The 15,738-nt window shown below is 46.4% G+C and overlaps 1 protein-coding gene across 1 annotated transcript in view; it reads right to left on the reverse strand.

The window, feature by feature from the left end:
- The window catches only part of KAT6A (lysine acetyltransferase 6A), a 61,449-nt gene that overhangs the window by 31,959 nt on the left and 13,752 nt on the right, over positions 1 to 15,738 (reverse strand). Inside the window, exon 3 of the mRNA XM_018561950.1 lies at positions 2,123 to 2,231. Within this exon, the coding sequence (XP_018417452.1) occupies positions 2,123 to 2,231 (109 nt within the window). The remainder of the gene's footprint in view (positions 1 to 2,122; positions 2,232 to 15,738) is intronic.

Consider the following 15,738-nt stretch of genomic DNA (forward strand, 5'->3'; position numbering starts at 1 on the left):
AAAAACATCGGCCCATCTTCTCTAGCCCCTCCGACCCTAATCTAACCTCCCACCCAGATGTCTACTCACCTCTTCCTGTCAGCAGTAGCCTCCTCTGTAATTTACCCTCTTCTGGCCGGGAATCTGTCCGTGTCTGCACAGCAAATCCCCATAGACTTGATTGAGGATGTGCTTTGAAATGGGATGAGGCCCATGCCAGATTTCAAGCCAAAATACTGTAAACCGCAAAGGAAGCTGCCACGGTCAGGCAGAGGTAGGTAAGCACCTGAGTGGGGGTGTTCTGGGCAAGATTAGGTTAAAAGAGAACTATGAGGTAAGTGTTTTTCCCCATAGTTCTCTTAAGGGTCACGGGAGGACATATACTAGCGTCCTCCCGTGACCCAAAGCTCAGTATATTGCGAGCTACAGCTCGGCGTATACTGAGACCGCTGGGACGGATCCCCGACAATGCTGTCGAGATCCACCCAGCTGCATGAGTGACAGCGGGCTCTGCCCCGTCCCCCGTCCGTTCCTCCACGCAGCGCTGGAGGAGTGGGGAGGGGGAATCCCTGTAGGGAGCCGTGACTGACAGTCACCGCTCTCTGCGGGGAGATGATCGAGAAGTGAGCGAGCAACGGTATGTGTTCCCTCACTTCCCGATCTATTGAGCCGACGTGTGACAGTTTCATTGTCACACATGGAACTATGGGGATGAGTGATTTTCACTCACCACATAGTTCTCCTTTAAGGGCATGTAGCTTTTTTTCTAAAGCAAACTTTGAATAATGTTTAAGTGTGTTTTTAGACTGTCTAACAAAGACCAGACATGTATGTTATGACAGCACAAGCCCCTGTAGACAGTATTCATCAAAGACCCCAGAACTGAAAAAAAAGGAATTCAAACCACAAATACCAGATAAAAATGGTTAGTGAACATCATATTATCGGATATCCTTTATCAGACTTCCAGACATACGGTGCCGTGAAGTGGTTTTCCTTTCTTAGTCTGCCACCAAGTGGTGAGAACAGAACATTAAACTATTCAGTGATACAGTAGGAGGATTAAAAGGGTAATTCCACTTTCCCAGGCAAATTCAGGAACATTTAATTATTCCCTCCAATCTGGCCTGCTCTCATTTGACCGCGCTGCCCAATGAGTGCTCGCCATTTGTGCGCAAAATTTAAACTACAGAGCACGGGGTGCGCTGCTGTGTACAGAAGTACAGGTACTACATTGGCAGAGGGAAGGAGCATTCAGCCAACGGTAAGTACAGTAGGAAGGGGGGCGGGTAATTCCATTTTCCCAAATTTGCATGGAAAAGTGGAATTACCCTTTAAGGGCCCATTCCCACCTTGTTGCATCAATGTGCATTGTTTCACACATTAATGTGCATTAAACATGAATGGGCTGGCAACACACAAATGTCCAAAAACCAGACATGCTGCAATGATCATGATTTGGAGCTGTGTTGCCTTAGCGCTGAGTGCACAAAAATGAATATTGAATTCTGGAGCCAGAAGGAAATTTTTAGGAGCCAGCTCCACTGACAACTAGAGATAGACTCGAGGCTGTGACACACTACGCGAAGCGGCGGCGCGCTGCCTTTGCGAGCAGTGTGTCATGTAATTTTCTCCCCGGCACGTCAGCATGCGAGAGCTCGCATAGCTGAGCGTACCGACATGAAAAATTTCATCTTCAGCCAATCGGCTCGTGCGTATAAACCAGCACATCAGGATGCAATGCCTGGCCGGTTGTTACACACGAGCCGATTGGCTGAAGGTGTAGTCAATCATCTGCCTGCACTCATCTCACACACGGGAAACACAAAGCTCCGGGTCGGACAGCTTTGCTTTGCACGCCTTTGCGTGCAGTGTGTCACGGGGTTTCAAACATCAGAGCTGTCATTTTTAAGAAGCATTGGCTACCCGGCTCCTGGCATCTGACCAGCCCTGCCATAGTGCATTGGGGTGCCATTCATAATGAAGGGAACAGCAAGGAGCCAACGCATCCAACGTCCAATAAGGAAAAGTGTGCATTACCGTAACGCAGGGAGGCACAAAAGTGTGCCTCGCTCCTTACACTCACTAACATTTATTTTTGTAACTTTGCAGAAGCAGATCTAACCCGGAGAAAAGTACTTACCGCTGTTTCCACAGTCTGCGCACGATATGAGCTCTTCCGGTTTCTTCTCTCGGTTATGTTCCTTTGTTCCCAGACAAAAACTGCATATTGGGATGGGCTCAGCGACGGGCTGCAGGAGACAAGAAGCACAGGACAGGTCATCATATAGTCGTGTGCTGTATACATCTCTCATAGTAAAACAGTCAGGAAATACAACACAAAGACCCACAGTACAGATGATGGTAAAGAGAAGCCTCGGTGACCACGGATATCACATGATACCGACAATTACAGATAGTCTGGGAGAGATATATGTATGTCTTGGAAGCAGTATAAAGGTGAAAACAATCTCATTAATTGCCTCGTACAACCCACACGTCTCCGAACCCTCATAGTTCTCCTCTAGCAGAGATGTAGTCAATGATATACAAGGTTCCTGTAAGCGAACCTCCGTACGTCTCCTGGTCAGGGAACCCTGTATGGTCTTTATAGAGACTGGAAGCAGAAGAGAAGCCAACGTGCATCTTGTTTATTCCCTGGAGCTACATCTCTACACTTGTTTCACCTTTTGGTGGACAAAACCAAGTATGAAAAAATACCTTTTTGAAAGATTGTAACGAACAGTCCTTTTATCCAATATTCATATTAAAAATATCATGGAGCTCTGATCCTCTTTAGATCTTCATTACTAGGGCTGCAACAACTAATCAATTTAATTGTTGTCAACAATTCTCATTATCGATTAGTTGATTGTTCGATTAGTTGTTTCTGTGTCCCATCTGATCTCCGATGCTCCCAGCAGGGATGGAAGGGGATACAGATCCCTGCAGCTGATGCTCAGCGGTGAGGAGAACTCCAAAACTCATTCTCAAGCCACTGCTCCGCTTCCCCGTCCTCCTGCCCACTGGAAGCCCCTGCGTGCTTATGGTCTGTCTGCAGCCGGCACCCAGCGGGGAGGAGAGACCGCTTTGCCTTTGCAGTCCCCTGTTGCACCCCCGATGCCTCCATTTCTGCCTCTGCTGCTCCTCCATGTTCCCGCTGGCCGTCCTCACTGCTGGTTTCCGCTGGTTGGGTTATTTTATTATACTGGTTGGAGTTTTTCAATTCAGATTTTAAATAAATAAAGTGTCTAATATAATACATACATTATAAAGAAAAGAAGAAAAAAAAAAGGGGGGGAATTAAAGTAATTTTTGGTTTCGGCCGGACATTCTGCTGCAGGATGGGTGTTGTGGTGCCATTCATTTCAGTGGCACCCCAAACGCACCTCCCACTCACCCACACTGGAACACACAGTACTACAATGACGAGTGTTCTGGTGCGATGTGCATGCAGTTGTATTCTGAAGTAAACTTTATATTTGTAACACGGCATTTGTGTACTTAATTTTAAATAAAAAAATGGTATGTAATTTTTTTTTTATTGAAAAAATAAAATCGGCCAACTAACCGATTATGAAAGTCGTTGCTTGCAGCCCTATTTATTACCCAAATACATATTACTGAAACAACATGGCAGCCATATCCCATTCAAATTCCAAGACCCCCACCATAGAGATACATATGTAAAAATTATTCATACTAGATACCATACCATCATACTATATAAACACGTATGATCCAAAATAGAGGCACCCAACTTTTTGCGTCTTCATATACTAAGGCTAGGTTCAGATATCGGCGATCCCAGGATCACGCATGATTGCACACAGCAATTGTCGCGTGGCCCCATTGATTTCAAAGGGGTTATATCCGTGCAGCAATCACTGGAAAAAAAAGGTACATGCACCTCTTTTTGCGACACGCACCGCATGGGTTTTTTGAACCGCGATCATGGGCATATCGCGACAGGAAACCACGCAATCTGCCTGGCGCATCTGGCACCCCCAGTGCGATCAGCGGTGGTGTGAGATTCCGTGACCGCGCGGCCATCCACGTGGTTTCGTGCACGATTGCCTCGCGGTCATGACTCGCCCTAGTGTGAAGCTAGCCTTAAGGTTTACTATTCTGGTGAATACATACCAGTAGCTGTGCCTGGATATTCGATGTGCTTGGCTTTTCGATATGCTAGGCCAAGGCTTAAAATTTCAAGTCTAGACCTACTAGCCAGGCAAAAACCTTACTCTCCACCAGTTGTCCCACCAAACCTTGCCCAGGCCGGTCCCCCAACCCCACCCCCTTAAAGCTTATGAAATTACATTATTAACCCCCCACCATAAAATAATACTCTCCCCCCTTATTAACCCCCCACATATAAAATATTACACTCCCCCTTATTAACCCCCCCCACATAAAAGGCTGTGAGCAGGATCGATCCCTGGTTTATCTGTGAGTGATTACAGAGGTCTGCAGCAGCCCTCACAATCACACCCAGATAGCCAGGCATCGATGCTGCTCACAGACAGTCTTTAATGAGCAGGCGAGTGAAAATTTTAAGCCCTGTGCTAGGCTATAGCCATCGACTTCTAAAATCTATACGTGGCACAGTTGCCTCTAAAATTTAACAGGTCAATTGACGGTATTATTTTGTTTCATATCGGAGGACTGCCATTGATGTGCAGGGATTTCCTTGTCTTTTTGAATGGAATTCTATAATAGGTTGCCCCTATTGCTCACACATACTAATAAAAGGACAGATACAGGTTTCTGGAATGAATATGAGTTGCACATACATCTATGTGGTACAGGATGTAGGGTGGGTTGGAATGTTAAAGGAATATTGCTACCGGGGTGTTTTACCAAGGTAAAATATCTAAACGAGGACACCATTGATTTTGCTATGTTTTATTTATTAGATGAGATTTTTTTCAGTTCATTGTAGTCAGTTGCAGTTGTTTATGTGTTTATTGCATATGATCAAATGTACTGGTGGACAGACCTATTAAAAGGAACTAAGAGACCATAAAGGTGTAATTTCATTAAAAAAAAACTAAGTAATAGCAGTATTAATGTTGTATTAGAATGAATGTACCTCCTGGCTGCAATGTGACTGACTGCACCACAACGCATGGGACCGCAATACCATGCATTGCGCTGCAGTTGAATAAAGTAGTGCATGCAAGGTACCTTCCGCACTGGAACTGCATTGCACGGTATACCGTGTGCTAGTCGCTGCTGGGCAGGAACTTCAAACACTATATGAGCAGCACACTTGCCCAGCAATCCTAGCAACCAATCGACTGCACTGGAACCATCCTTGGTGTCATTGGTTGCCAAAAATCCAGCAGTACTAGCAACCAAGGACTGCACAGGACCACCCTTGGTGTCATTGGTTGCCAAGAATCCAGCAGTCCTAGCAACCAAGGACTGCACAGGACCACCCTTGGTGTCATTGGTTGCCAAGAATCCAGCAGTCCTAGCAACCAAGGACTGCACAGGACCACCCTTGGTGTCATTGGTTGCCAAGAATCCAGCAGTCCTAGCAACCAAGGACTGCACAGGACCACCCTTGGTGTCATTGGTTGCCAAGAATCCAGCAGTCCTAGCAACCAAGGACTGCACAGGACCACCCTTGGTGTCATTGGTTGCCAAGAATCCAGCAGTCCTAGCAACCAAGGACTAAATAGAAGGCCGTCCGATTGCCGACCTGCGCTGGGCTATGGCTTGCAATAGATGCCAGCGGGCCGGGCCATCACAGACTAAGGGCCAGATACAGCCCTTGGGTTTTTAGCCCAGGCCTCTCTTACAGGCTTGTCCACTGTTCCTGCATGGCTCTGTAATAAACGGGTGGATGGCACTAGCACACAATCCTAGTAAAATTGGGCTCTTCACTAGCACACCTTGGTGTAGTGAGAATCTTTTCAGAATCCCATTGTTAATAGGGCTGCAACTTTTCATAATCGATTAGTGGGCTAATTTACGTTTCGATTAATTGGATATAATAAAAAAAGTAAAATACCATCTTTTATTTTTTTTTAAATACACAAATGGAGTGTTACAAACAAAAAGTATTTTATTTTATTTCATTAGTTTATTTCAGAATAAAACTGCACACACAATTTTTTGCAATGGCACCGCATAGACTTCTTCCTTTCCCATACTGCTGGATGACACGTGTGGAACTTCTGGACATCTGGCGATAAATTGAAGGATAAATTGCTATTGAACAAAAACCAGTTAGCTCTACCTACCTGTCCCCACAACCTAATCTAATCGTCCCTCCTCCAAAATGCTCTCAACGACAGCAGTGGCCTCCACCAAGATGTTTACATCTAAAAAAATAATCATTGGCAGTGGCCATACCCAAGCTACAAATCCACATGAAACTTCAATGGTGCCCTATCCCCAATGTCTTCAATGCCGGAGTGCAAACAAGAAATCACTGCACCAAAGAGGATTTCTGATGGAAGCAAGCATCTAGGTGTGTGGTAAGTTCGTCATTTAAACTGAACTGTTGCAATGTAGGCACCACTCCAAGCTCATTCCCTTGTAAGCCCCCACGGGCAGGGCTCTCCTTACCATCTTGTCTTGAATTGTATTGTGATTGTAATGTCTTCCTTATATAGTAAAGCGCTGCGCAAACTGTTGGCGCTATATAAATCCTGTATAATGATAATAATAATTCCCGTGATAGACTATAATCTCATGTTTAGTTTACTAATTTGTATTGAGATTGTAGTCCATCCCGGGAGCGAGCTTGGCGCTTTGACCTCTTTACAAATGTACAATGAGTTGTTGCAATTTTTTGCAATGTGCGCGGTGGAAGATGTATGGTGTGGTGCGATCAGGACAATTATTTTCTATGTGCCCTTGCAGATCAAAGCTGCCCAACAGGTATGGCTTGAATGAGCCCTGAAAGTACAGGGCATCCTGTTGTGGCATAGACCTTAAAGTGACACTAAACTAAGGAGTTAAATCTTCAAAATACATTAAAGCACCCCCAACTATGAACAACAATGAATCTTATTGGTGTATCACTCGGCTGTAGATCCTCCAATCATCTCTGAATTGGTGCTGACACTGTCCTTCCTTCTGGAGGGGGGCTACTTTTGTTCCCCATGGTCCCTGTGTGTTGAAAAGTAATCACCGCACCAAGCTCACTCCTGGGATGGACTACAATCTCATGTTTAGTTTACTAATTTGTATAGGGACTGCAGTCAATCACGGGAGCGAGCTTGGAGCGGTGACTACTCTACAACACACACAGGGACCATGGGGGACAAAAGTATCCCCCCTCCAGAAGGAAGGACAATGTCAGCACCAATTCAGAGATGGAGTGATACACAAGATACATTTTTGGTAATAATTAAGGTCCTTGAATGTATTTTGAAGCTCTACCTCCCGAGTTTTGTGTCATTTTAGGCTAGCTTCACACCTGCACTACATCGCACGACACCCGTGACTCACGTCCCGGGGCCACACGATCGCATGCTAGTGCACACAGCGATTGCCACGCTGCCCCATTGATTACAATAGGGTGACATCGCAGTGGCAATAGCAAAAAATAAAAGTTTTTTTGCGATACAACACACGGCTTTTTTAGCCATGATCGTGTTCACTTGCACGGGCGGAATCGCAGCGGGAAACCGCACAATCCACCCGGTGCGACTGGCGTTCCATTATAAAATAATGGCACCCGCAACGCGATCGGTTCACACAAAACCGCGCGGGTTGCCGCACGGTCAGGAGTCGCCTAAGTGTGAACCAAGCCTAAAACACAAGATCACCCAACAAGCATATGAATCGTTTTCATGCAAGTAGTAGGAAACAGGAAGCCAATACAAGTCTCCTCATTCTCTGCCAAATGCACAGATTCTCCCGTGTATGGTTGCCTTCAGCGGCCATTAGCTACTTGGCTCTTGGCATTTGTTCAGAGCTGGGTATTTATTATCTATCACAGGAGCAGAATAAAAAATATGAGGAATTCAGACGTTCATGAAGTGTACAGACACTGATGGTAATGTCCCTCGCAAACAATTCCCCTTTAAGGACTGGCTAGCCTCCCAGCTGTCCCCCTCTCCCCGGTGAAGTGTCACAGCGAGCAGCAGATGTCCTCCATCTGCACACCGAGGAGATGAGAACCTGAGCCAGGGCGATGGCAATACGAGATGCTTGTTTATCAGCCGAGAGATTCCGCGGCCGGAGACATCGCACGCTGATACTTGTATACACGTTACACTGTGAATGTATATACACACCTGAGGGGAGGTGCACCGCTCTCACAACAAAACACGGGCTGATGGCGTGTGCGTGATGACATACAGCCAACACATACACCAATGTGCCCTTTACAGGTGACACCAAATTCCCCATAATAAACCCTTTATAGATTCCAAAACCGTTCCAAATAACGAATCTCATTGAAAAGGAAAAGAACGTTTTTGCTGTCTGATATATTTTTTATTTCCAAACAGCACATTGACGACAGTGACAAACGTATGATTTCTACCAGGCCAAAACGCACGTACTTACACTGACTGTAATAAAAAAATATATGCAATGCTGTATTAAATCTGAACCTCAGGATCAGCCAATATATGTACATACAAGATGCATTTGTATTATACCCTGTATCTTGGAGAGCTTGTGAAAGTGAGACTTGGAGCTTCCTGCAAAAAAGACCGCTCACAGCTGCTCTCTCCTTGTGCAGGATGACTGGTCTCGTCTCCGCCCCCTCCTGTAATAAAGACTGGTCACTGCTGCTCTCTCTTTGTGCAGGGTGGCTGGTCTAGTCTCCGCCCCCTTCTGCAATAAAGACCGCTCACTGCTGCTCTCAATCCTTGTGCAGGGTGACTGGTCTTGTTTCTGACCCCTCCTGTAATAAAGACCAGTCATTGCTGCTCTCTCTCCCCTTGTGCAGGGTGACTGGTCTTGTCTACGCCTCCTCGTGTAATAAAGACAACTCACTGCTGCTCTCTCTCCTTGTGCAGGGTGACTGGTCTAGTCCCTACCCCCTCCTATAATAAAGACTGATCATTGCTACTCTGTCCTTGTGAAAGGTGACAGGTCTTCTGTCCACCCCCTCCTGTAATAAAGACCGCTCACTCTCTCTTTGTGCAGGGTGACTGGTCTCGTCTCCGCCCCTTAATATTTCCTGTAGTGGGTGGGGCCTGTTACGCTCCTCCGACATATCTGCTCCCTACACCGCCTATGTACAGCACAGTGATGATATCACCGATACGTTTAAAAGGTAAATTGTTAAAGGCATTTGGTGCACACAAAGTGGATTTATATCCTTTGCGGCTATCGCGGAATAGAATTAAATAAAAGCTTTTGTGCCCGGAGTTGAGCTGCAATTTGTGCTTTTTATATCTGCCTGAAGTTCAGTTTTAAGTAGGCCATGGCAGGACAAATCCTAAGAACCAGGCACCCAATGCTCCTTAATTAGAGCCGGCACATAACTTTTGAGGGTTTCTCTTGTTGTCGTTAATGCAGCTGGCTCCTAAAAATCCTGCTGGCTCCTGGATTGGACAGACTGGCTCTTGAATGTTATATTATGTCTACCCCTGATGAAGGGGAATACAAGGATCCTGTTGCAGATTTTGCCCCGTTTCCTGTCTGGCAAGACGTCCCCATAATAAAATGTGAGCGGAGACATCTGCAACAGAGCTCACATATTTACACCTGACAGGGGTTCTACCCTTTCCCCATTCTATCCAAATCTAAAAAACTTCTGGGTATAGCTACACTTTTATGTGGAAGGATTTTTATTTGCTCCGTGTCCCTATATCCTCCTACTTTGGAGACAAATAAAAAAGGTAAGGAGTTAAAATCTCCAGAAAAAAAAACCCATCACCATGAGGAGGTGGGGAATTCCACCAACCTTCCATTCAGGCTGCTGCTGGCTTTAAAGCCCGATTGCACAGAAGGGTAATATAGCTGCCTGGCCTTAACTGCAGCTTTATTAGGGAGATTTTCCCTTACTTCCTGAGTGAACACCAAAACAGGAAGTATACAACATCCCTCCAAGGGGAATACAGTCTGCGATAAAACAGAAGTCGCACGTCGGCTGCAGTTGGGCTTAAAGGAGAACTATGGGGTCAGTGTTTTTCCCCATAGTTCTCCTTAGGGTAACGGGAGGACACAAACTAGCGTCCTCCCGTTACCCTAAGCTCAGTATACCGCGAGCTACAGCTCTCTATATACTGAGACGCGGCAGCCGGAGCGAATCCTGACGTAGATGACAGGATCCGCCCAGCTGCGTGAGTGATAGCTGGCTCTGCCTATCTAGAGGCATAGCCAGCTGTACCCGCCCCGTCCCCGTCCGATCCACTATAGTGCGGCTTCTACAAGTAAATGGTTTGATTTATTTCTTTCAATCTTTTTTTTTTTTCTGTGCTGTCCGTCCATTTTTTCTTTTGGTGTTTTTGTCCTACTCCAATGTGGGAGCGTTGCCCCGTACAGGGGCAGCAATAATGGATCTCTAGCAGTCTCATGTAATTATTATACAGGATTTATATAGCGCCAACAGTTTGCGCAGCGCTTTACAATATAAGGAAGACATTACAATCACAATACAATTCAAGACAAGATGGTAAGGAGGGCCCGGCCCCAGAGGGCTTACAATCTAAAAGGGAGGGGCCAGTGATACATGAGGAGGTAGCTGCGCGGGGATGAATTGTTTGAGAACGTGATGGTACAGTGGTTAGGTCAAGGTGGGATAAGCTTCCCTGAAGAGATGAGTCTTAAGGATCGCCTAAAGGCAGTCAAGGTGGGAGATAGACGGACAGGTTGGGGTAAAGAGTTTCAGAGGATGGGAGAGACTCTAGAGAAGTCCTGGAGGCAAGTATGGGAGGAGTTGACAAGGGAGCTGGAAAGCGGGAGGTCTTGGGATGAGCGGAGGGGACGGTTAGGGTGATAATTTGAGACAAGGTTTGAGATATAGCTGGGGGCAGAGTTGTGGATATGCCTAGTAAGTGTAAGGCATGGTTCACACCTAGGCGTATTGCATATGCGCGTCTGTCGTGCGGTTGGTAAAAAAAATTGCGCGACACACGCGCGTTTCCGAGGGCTACTTGGCTGTATCCCAATGGAAATGCGCAACAAAAACGGCCCAAAGTAGTACATGTACCCTTTCAGGCGTGGGCCGTTTTGTAGCGCGTTAGGGACGGGCGGAAATACGCCAAGGTGGGAACGAGACCATTGACTACAATGGGATTTATATTTTTGAGCTTTTTGTAGAGCGTTCGTCGAGCGTAGAACGCGCTACAAAACGTTAAGGTGTGAACGAGGGCTAATATGTCTCCAGGCTATGACAGAATAATGTGCAAGTTGCACTCCTGACTGGTAAGTCCCTTTTGGAATAGGTGGGCGCTGCAGTGACAAACGGATGGCGTCGCTCAACATTAGAAAAGAAGGGGTCACTGGCACTCCAGCATGCCGATTGATACGTCTTTGTTGCATGCTCAGTTTCATATAAACACACATTTTGGGGCCATGCAGGGTCCCCTTCATCAAGCAAAACAGTGTTGAAGGGGACCCTGCACAGGCCAAAAACGTGGTGGCGTGCCAGTGACCCCTTCTTTTCTTTCCAGGCTATGACAGTCTCCCAGACTCCCAACAACTCTTACAACACTGCAGCCTCTGACCATCTCCTGTTGCACATTTACAATCTCTGGCAGCTTTCTGTAGCATTAAATTCACCGCCTATGATGTGTGGCCCTTTGTTGATGTCAGAGGCCACAACGAGGCCCCCTATATCTAGTACGTTGACCACTACTGCTGTACAGTGATTAGGTAATGCTGACAAGTCCCCCCCTGATTCATGTAAAGTGTGAATCTTAATTGTCTTCTTTCACAGCATTCTATTGAGCACACTCCATAAGGAAGTTCAAAGTTCACTCACCCATAGCGGCCAGACAGAATTCAGTCTGAAGAAGCCTGTTAAAAGGCACAGTCCACCTTTAAGTATTTATTAAACGTGCCAACAATAAACAAACGACGGGAATGCATTACATTTCGGCATTCAAGTCCCCAGAACATTGCAACAGCCATCAATGCGATGTGGGTGCAATGCACAAACTCCTGCATTGTTTACGTGACAGCCCAAGGTCTGGACGGAGGGACGGACCTTCTATTTTGAGGCCGGAGGAAGTAAACAATGGACCGCAAGTGCGAGGACATCAACGCCCAACACTCGGCACAATCTGCGCCCAACACTCGGCACAATCTGCTGTATCCCTCTGATGGGCAGATGGGCCTTGTAGCATTTCCATTCCCAGATCCCTGTAAATGGATGACATGGCTTTATAGGTGGAGAAATGCACAGCAGCGCTGCATTCAAATATCTGCAGCAAGACGCACCCCTGCAAGTCAAGTAAGCAGGGGACGGTTTGAGGGGGGCAGGTGGGGTTACTGAAAGCAACCATTTTATGTGTGCACCTTAAATATGGGTGTAACAGTAAACCAGGGCTGGACAATTCCCAGGAGCCAGGTAGACCAATGCTCCTTAAAAGTAACAGCCAGCACCTAATTTTTGAGGTTCTCTCTAGTTGTTGTCAATGGAGCTGGCTCCTGGATAATACAGACTGGCTCCTCCATTCCATATCAATGTGTCCAGCAGTTCATTAACCACTTGCTGACCGGAGTGTTTACCCCCTCTTCCTGTCCCGGCCACTTTTCAGTATTCAGCGCTGTGGTACTTTGACTGACGTTTATTCCGCCATGCAACGCTGCACTGAAATGCATTTTATAACATTTATACCACACAGAGCTTTAATCACCGCTCGTGTTTTAATTTTTTACTATATCATGAAAAAAAGTACCGATTTGTTTTGTAAAAAACCTGTTCCACTACGTTATGTTATAAAACATTTATTACCCAATTTTTTGGTAAAATATAAAAGACGGGGTGACGTCAGGTAAATGGACACCAAACACGTCAAGCCTTAAAATTGCAAAAACCGGCTACACCCAAAATTGACCATCAGTGATTGATGGCCCTAGAATTATTGCTCTCACTGCGACTTCGCAGCGATATGTAACATGTGCAATGGATGCAATCATTGTTTTCACGCGGAGGTGCACACGACACATGTTTGTATGTGGGGGTGGGAGACCTTAAAAAAAAAAAATAATAATAATTAATTGCTTTTATGTGACTTCATTTTTTTTTGTAACCAATTTCTTTAAACCTTTTTTTTTCCATTTAGCTTTATTGCTATCACATAGGGCAGGGGTGGCCAAACTCCAGCCCTCCAGCTGTGGTGAAACTACAAATCCCATGAAGCATCTCTCTCCGGGAGTCATGTCTGTGGCTGTGAGAATCTTGCAAAGCCTCATGGGATTCGTAGTTCCACCACAGCTGGAGGGCCGCATTTTGGCCATCCCTGACATGGGGGGTTAACAAGGCCCCTATGTGATAGCCAATTTGCAGTGACAGGTCTTCTTTATGAAGACATCAGAGGTCTCTACAGACGCCCGAACGCTTGTAAGTAAACAGCCATCGATGGCAGTTTACATTACAAGCTGATTTCTCGCTCGTGCCCGCCGCACGAGCGGAGCGGGAAATGACGTTTAAAAACGCCCACCCGTATTCACGATTTTAATGTCAGCGGCCGGTCAGCAGGTGGGTAAACATGGTGGCAAAAGTGGACTATTCCTTTAATTTACCTTTGCCTTAGTACGCAATCAAAAATGCATCCAGATCCACATGCAAAGTTTTAGCATTTAGCTACAAAATTTGCTTCATACTACACAGTAAACCATAAAATCAGGACTGCGAGTGGCCGCATGCACGCCGGGCCTTTTACTTGCTAGGAAATGGTGAAGACGAGTTTGTAAACATCATTGAGAAGCAGACAATTATATGACGGCTGTAGGACTGCTCCCCTGATTTATGAAAGTAGTACACAAAGGCACAGCCAGAGCTACAGACACCGAGACAAAGAATCTGAGACTCAGGGACAATGTGATCTGACGTGAAAGAGTCGGGATGATGGCAGCTGGGAAGAGGTCATCTCCCCGTCTCTGGAAGGACACATGTGTGTCTGCCTGTACAGATTAGCACGGCCTCGCAGATGCTGCAAACAGGAAATGTTTCTCATTGCTCTCTATGACACCCGCAAACACAACAACGATATAAATAACTCAGGTATACTCCTTCCAGCTGACACCGCCTGACTGGAAAGTCCAAGGTACCTTCCCTGATCCGTACACACCTTTCACATTCCACTGCTACATGCAGGAAGACCTGACCACCCAACCAGGCTTCTGTAGAGGCACGGCTGCCATTACAACATGTCAGCAATGCATGTATGCTTTCTCCAGGTCAGCAATGCATGTATGCTTTCTCCAGGTCAGCAATGCATGTATGCTTTCTCCAGGTCAGCAATGCATGTATGCTTTCTCCAGGTCAGCAATGCATGTATGCTTTCTCCAGGTCAGCAATGCATGTATGCTTTCCAAATAAGAGGCCTCGGATGTAATAATGAATATTTTCTATAGGTGCTCAGTCACTTCTACATGCTGCTGTCCCCCAACTCCAGCTGTATGCACATGCAATGTACATCATGGGCGCTAATAGTGTGTGGCATGAAAAAATAAAAATTTGCTACTGCCGCCATTTTATTTATTCGATTTCCTCTGACTGGCAGTGCCACGAAGAACATGGAGCCGGCTTCCTGTCCAACCAGGAAGCCGGGCAGCAGGTAATGACTCGCCGCTCAGCTTCCCGATTGCCGGGAAGCCAATTCCATGCTGATTGACTGGGAAGCCAGCTTCCCAGCCAATCAGCATCGATCCAGCCAAACCGCATTGGGTCAGCTTCCCGCCCAATCAGGAAGCGGGTCATTACCCACTGCCCAGCTTTGATTGGCCAGGAAGCCGGGTGGCGGGTAATGACCTGCCTCCCGGCTTCCTCATTGGGTGGGAAGCCGGCTTTCCGTCCAATCAGCATCGAGCCGAACAGACAGCATGGAGCAATCAAGAAACCGGGATTGCCCGGGAAGCCAGCTCCATGCTAGCAGAAGTACCGAAATATAAATATCGGTACTTGATACCGAAAAAACGGTATCGGTGCACCCCTAGGCCTAAAAACGTGCATTTTAAACATATGTGAACATTTTTTATGAAAAAATGTAAATAATCTGGCAGGGAAAAGGTTAAAGCTTGTCTTAGTTCTGTGTGCTTTCACTTTCAGTTTTAAAGCATTCCAGTTCTGTGCAGTAATCCAGTGTGAGACTTGGAGCGTCCTGTAATAAAGACCGGTCACTGCTGCTCTCTTCTTGTGCAGGGTGACTGGTCTTGTCTCCCCTCCCGTAATAAAGACTGGTCACTGCTGCTCTCTCTCTCCTTGTGTAGGGTGACTGGTCTTGTCTCCGCCCACTCCTGTACTTTTCTGTAGTGGGTGGTGCCTGCTGGGCTGCAAAAATTTAAGCAAATAAATAAGCTCCATTATAGTCAAGTTGAATTGCATGAGGGACTCAGGATCCCTGGAACCGGGGAGGGGGGATCTATTATGCAAACTTAGACTTCTAGTGAAGTGAGTAAGCCAGTCCCAGCCCCTATACCTCCCCTCTGGCCCATCACTGATGAGAGAGGGGGGGGGGGGTTATGGCTCACAATAGTAAGCCAGTGTTTGAACGTTAGAAGCAGACATTGCAATCTTATAGAAGAGCAGCCTGGGAACCTCTGACAAGTATAGATTCTTGTCATGTATAATCTCTACGAGCACAGGTTGCACGTTGCATAACAGAGCAC

Source organism: Nanorana parkeri, unplaced genomic scaffold, assembly GCF_000935625.1.
Source record: "Nanorana parkeri isolate BGI_ZX_2015 unplaced genomic scaffold, ASM93562v1 scaffold551, whole genome shotgun sequence".
NCBI classification, from domain to species: Eukaryota; Metazoa; Chordata; class Amphibia; order Anura; family Dicroglossidae; genus Nanorana; species Nanorana parkeri.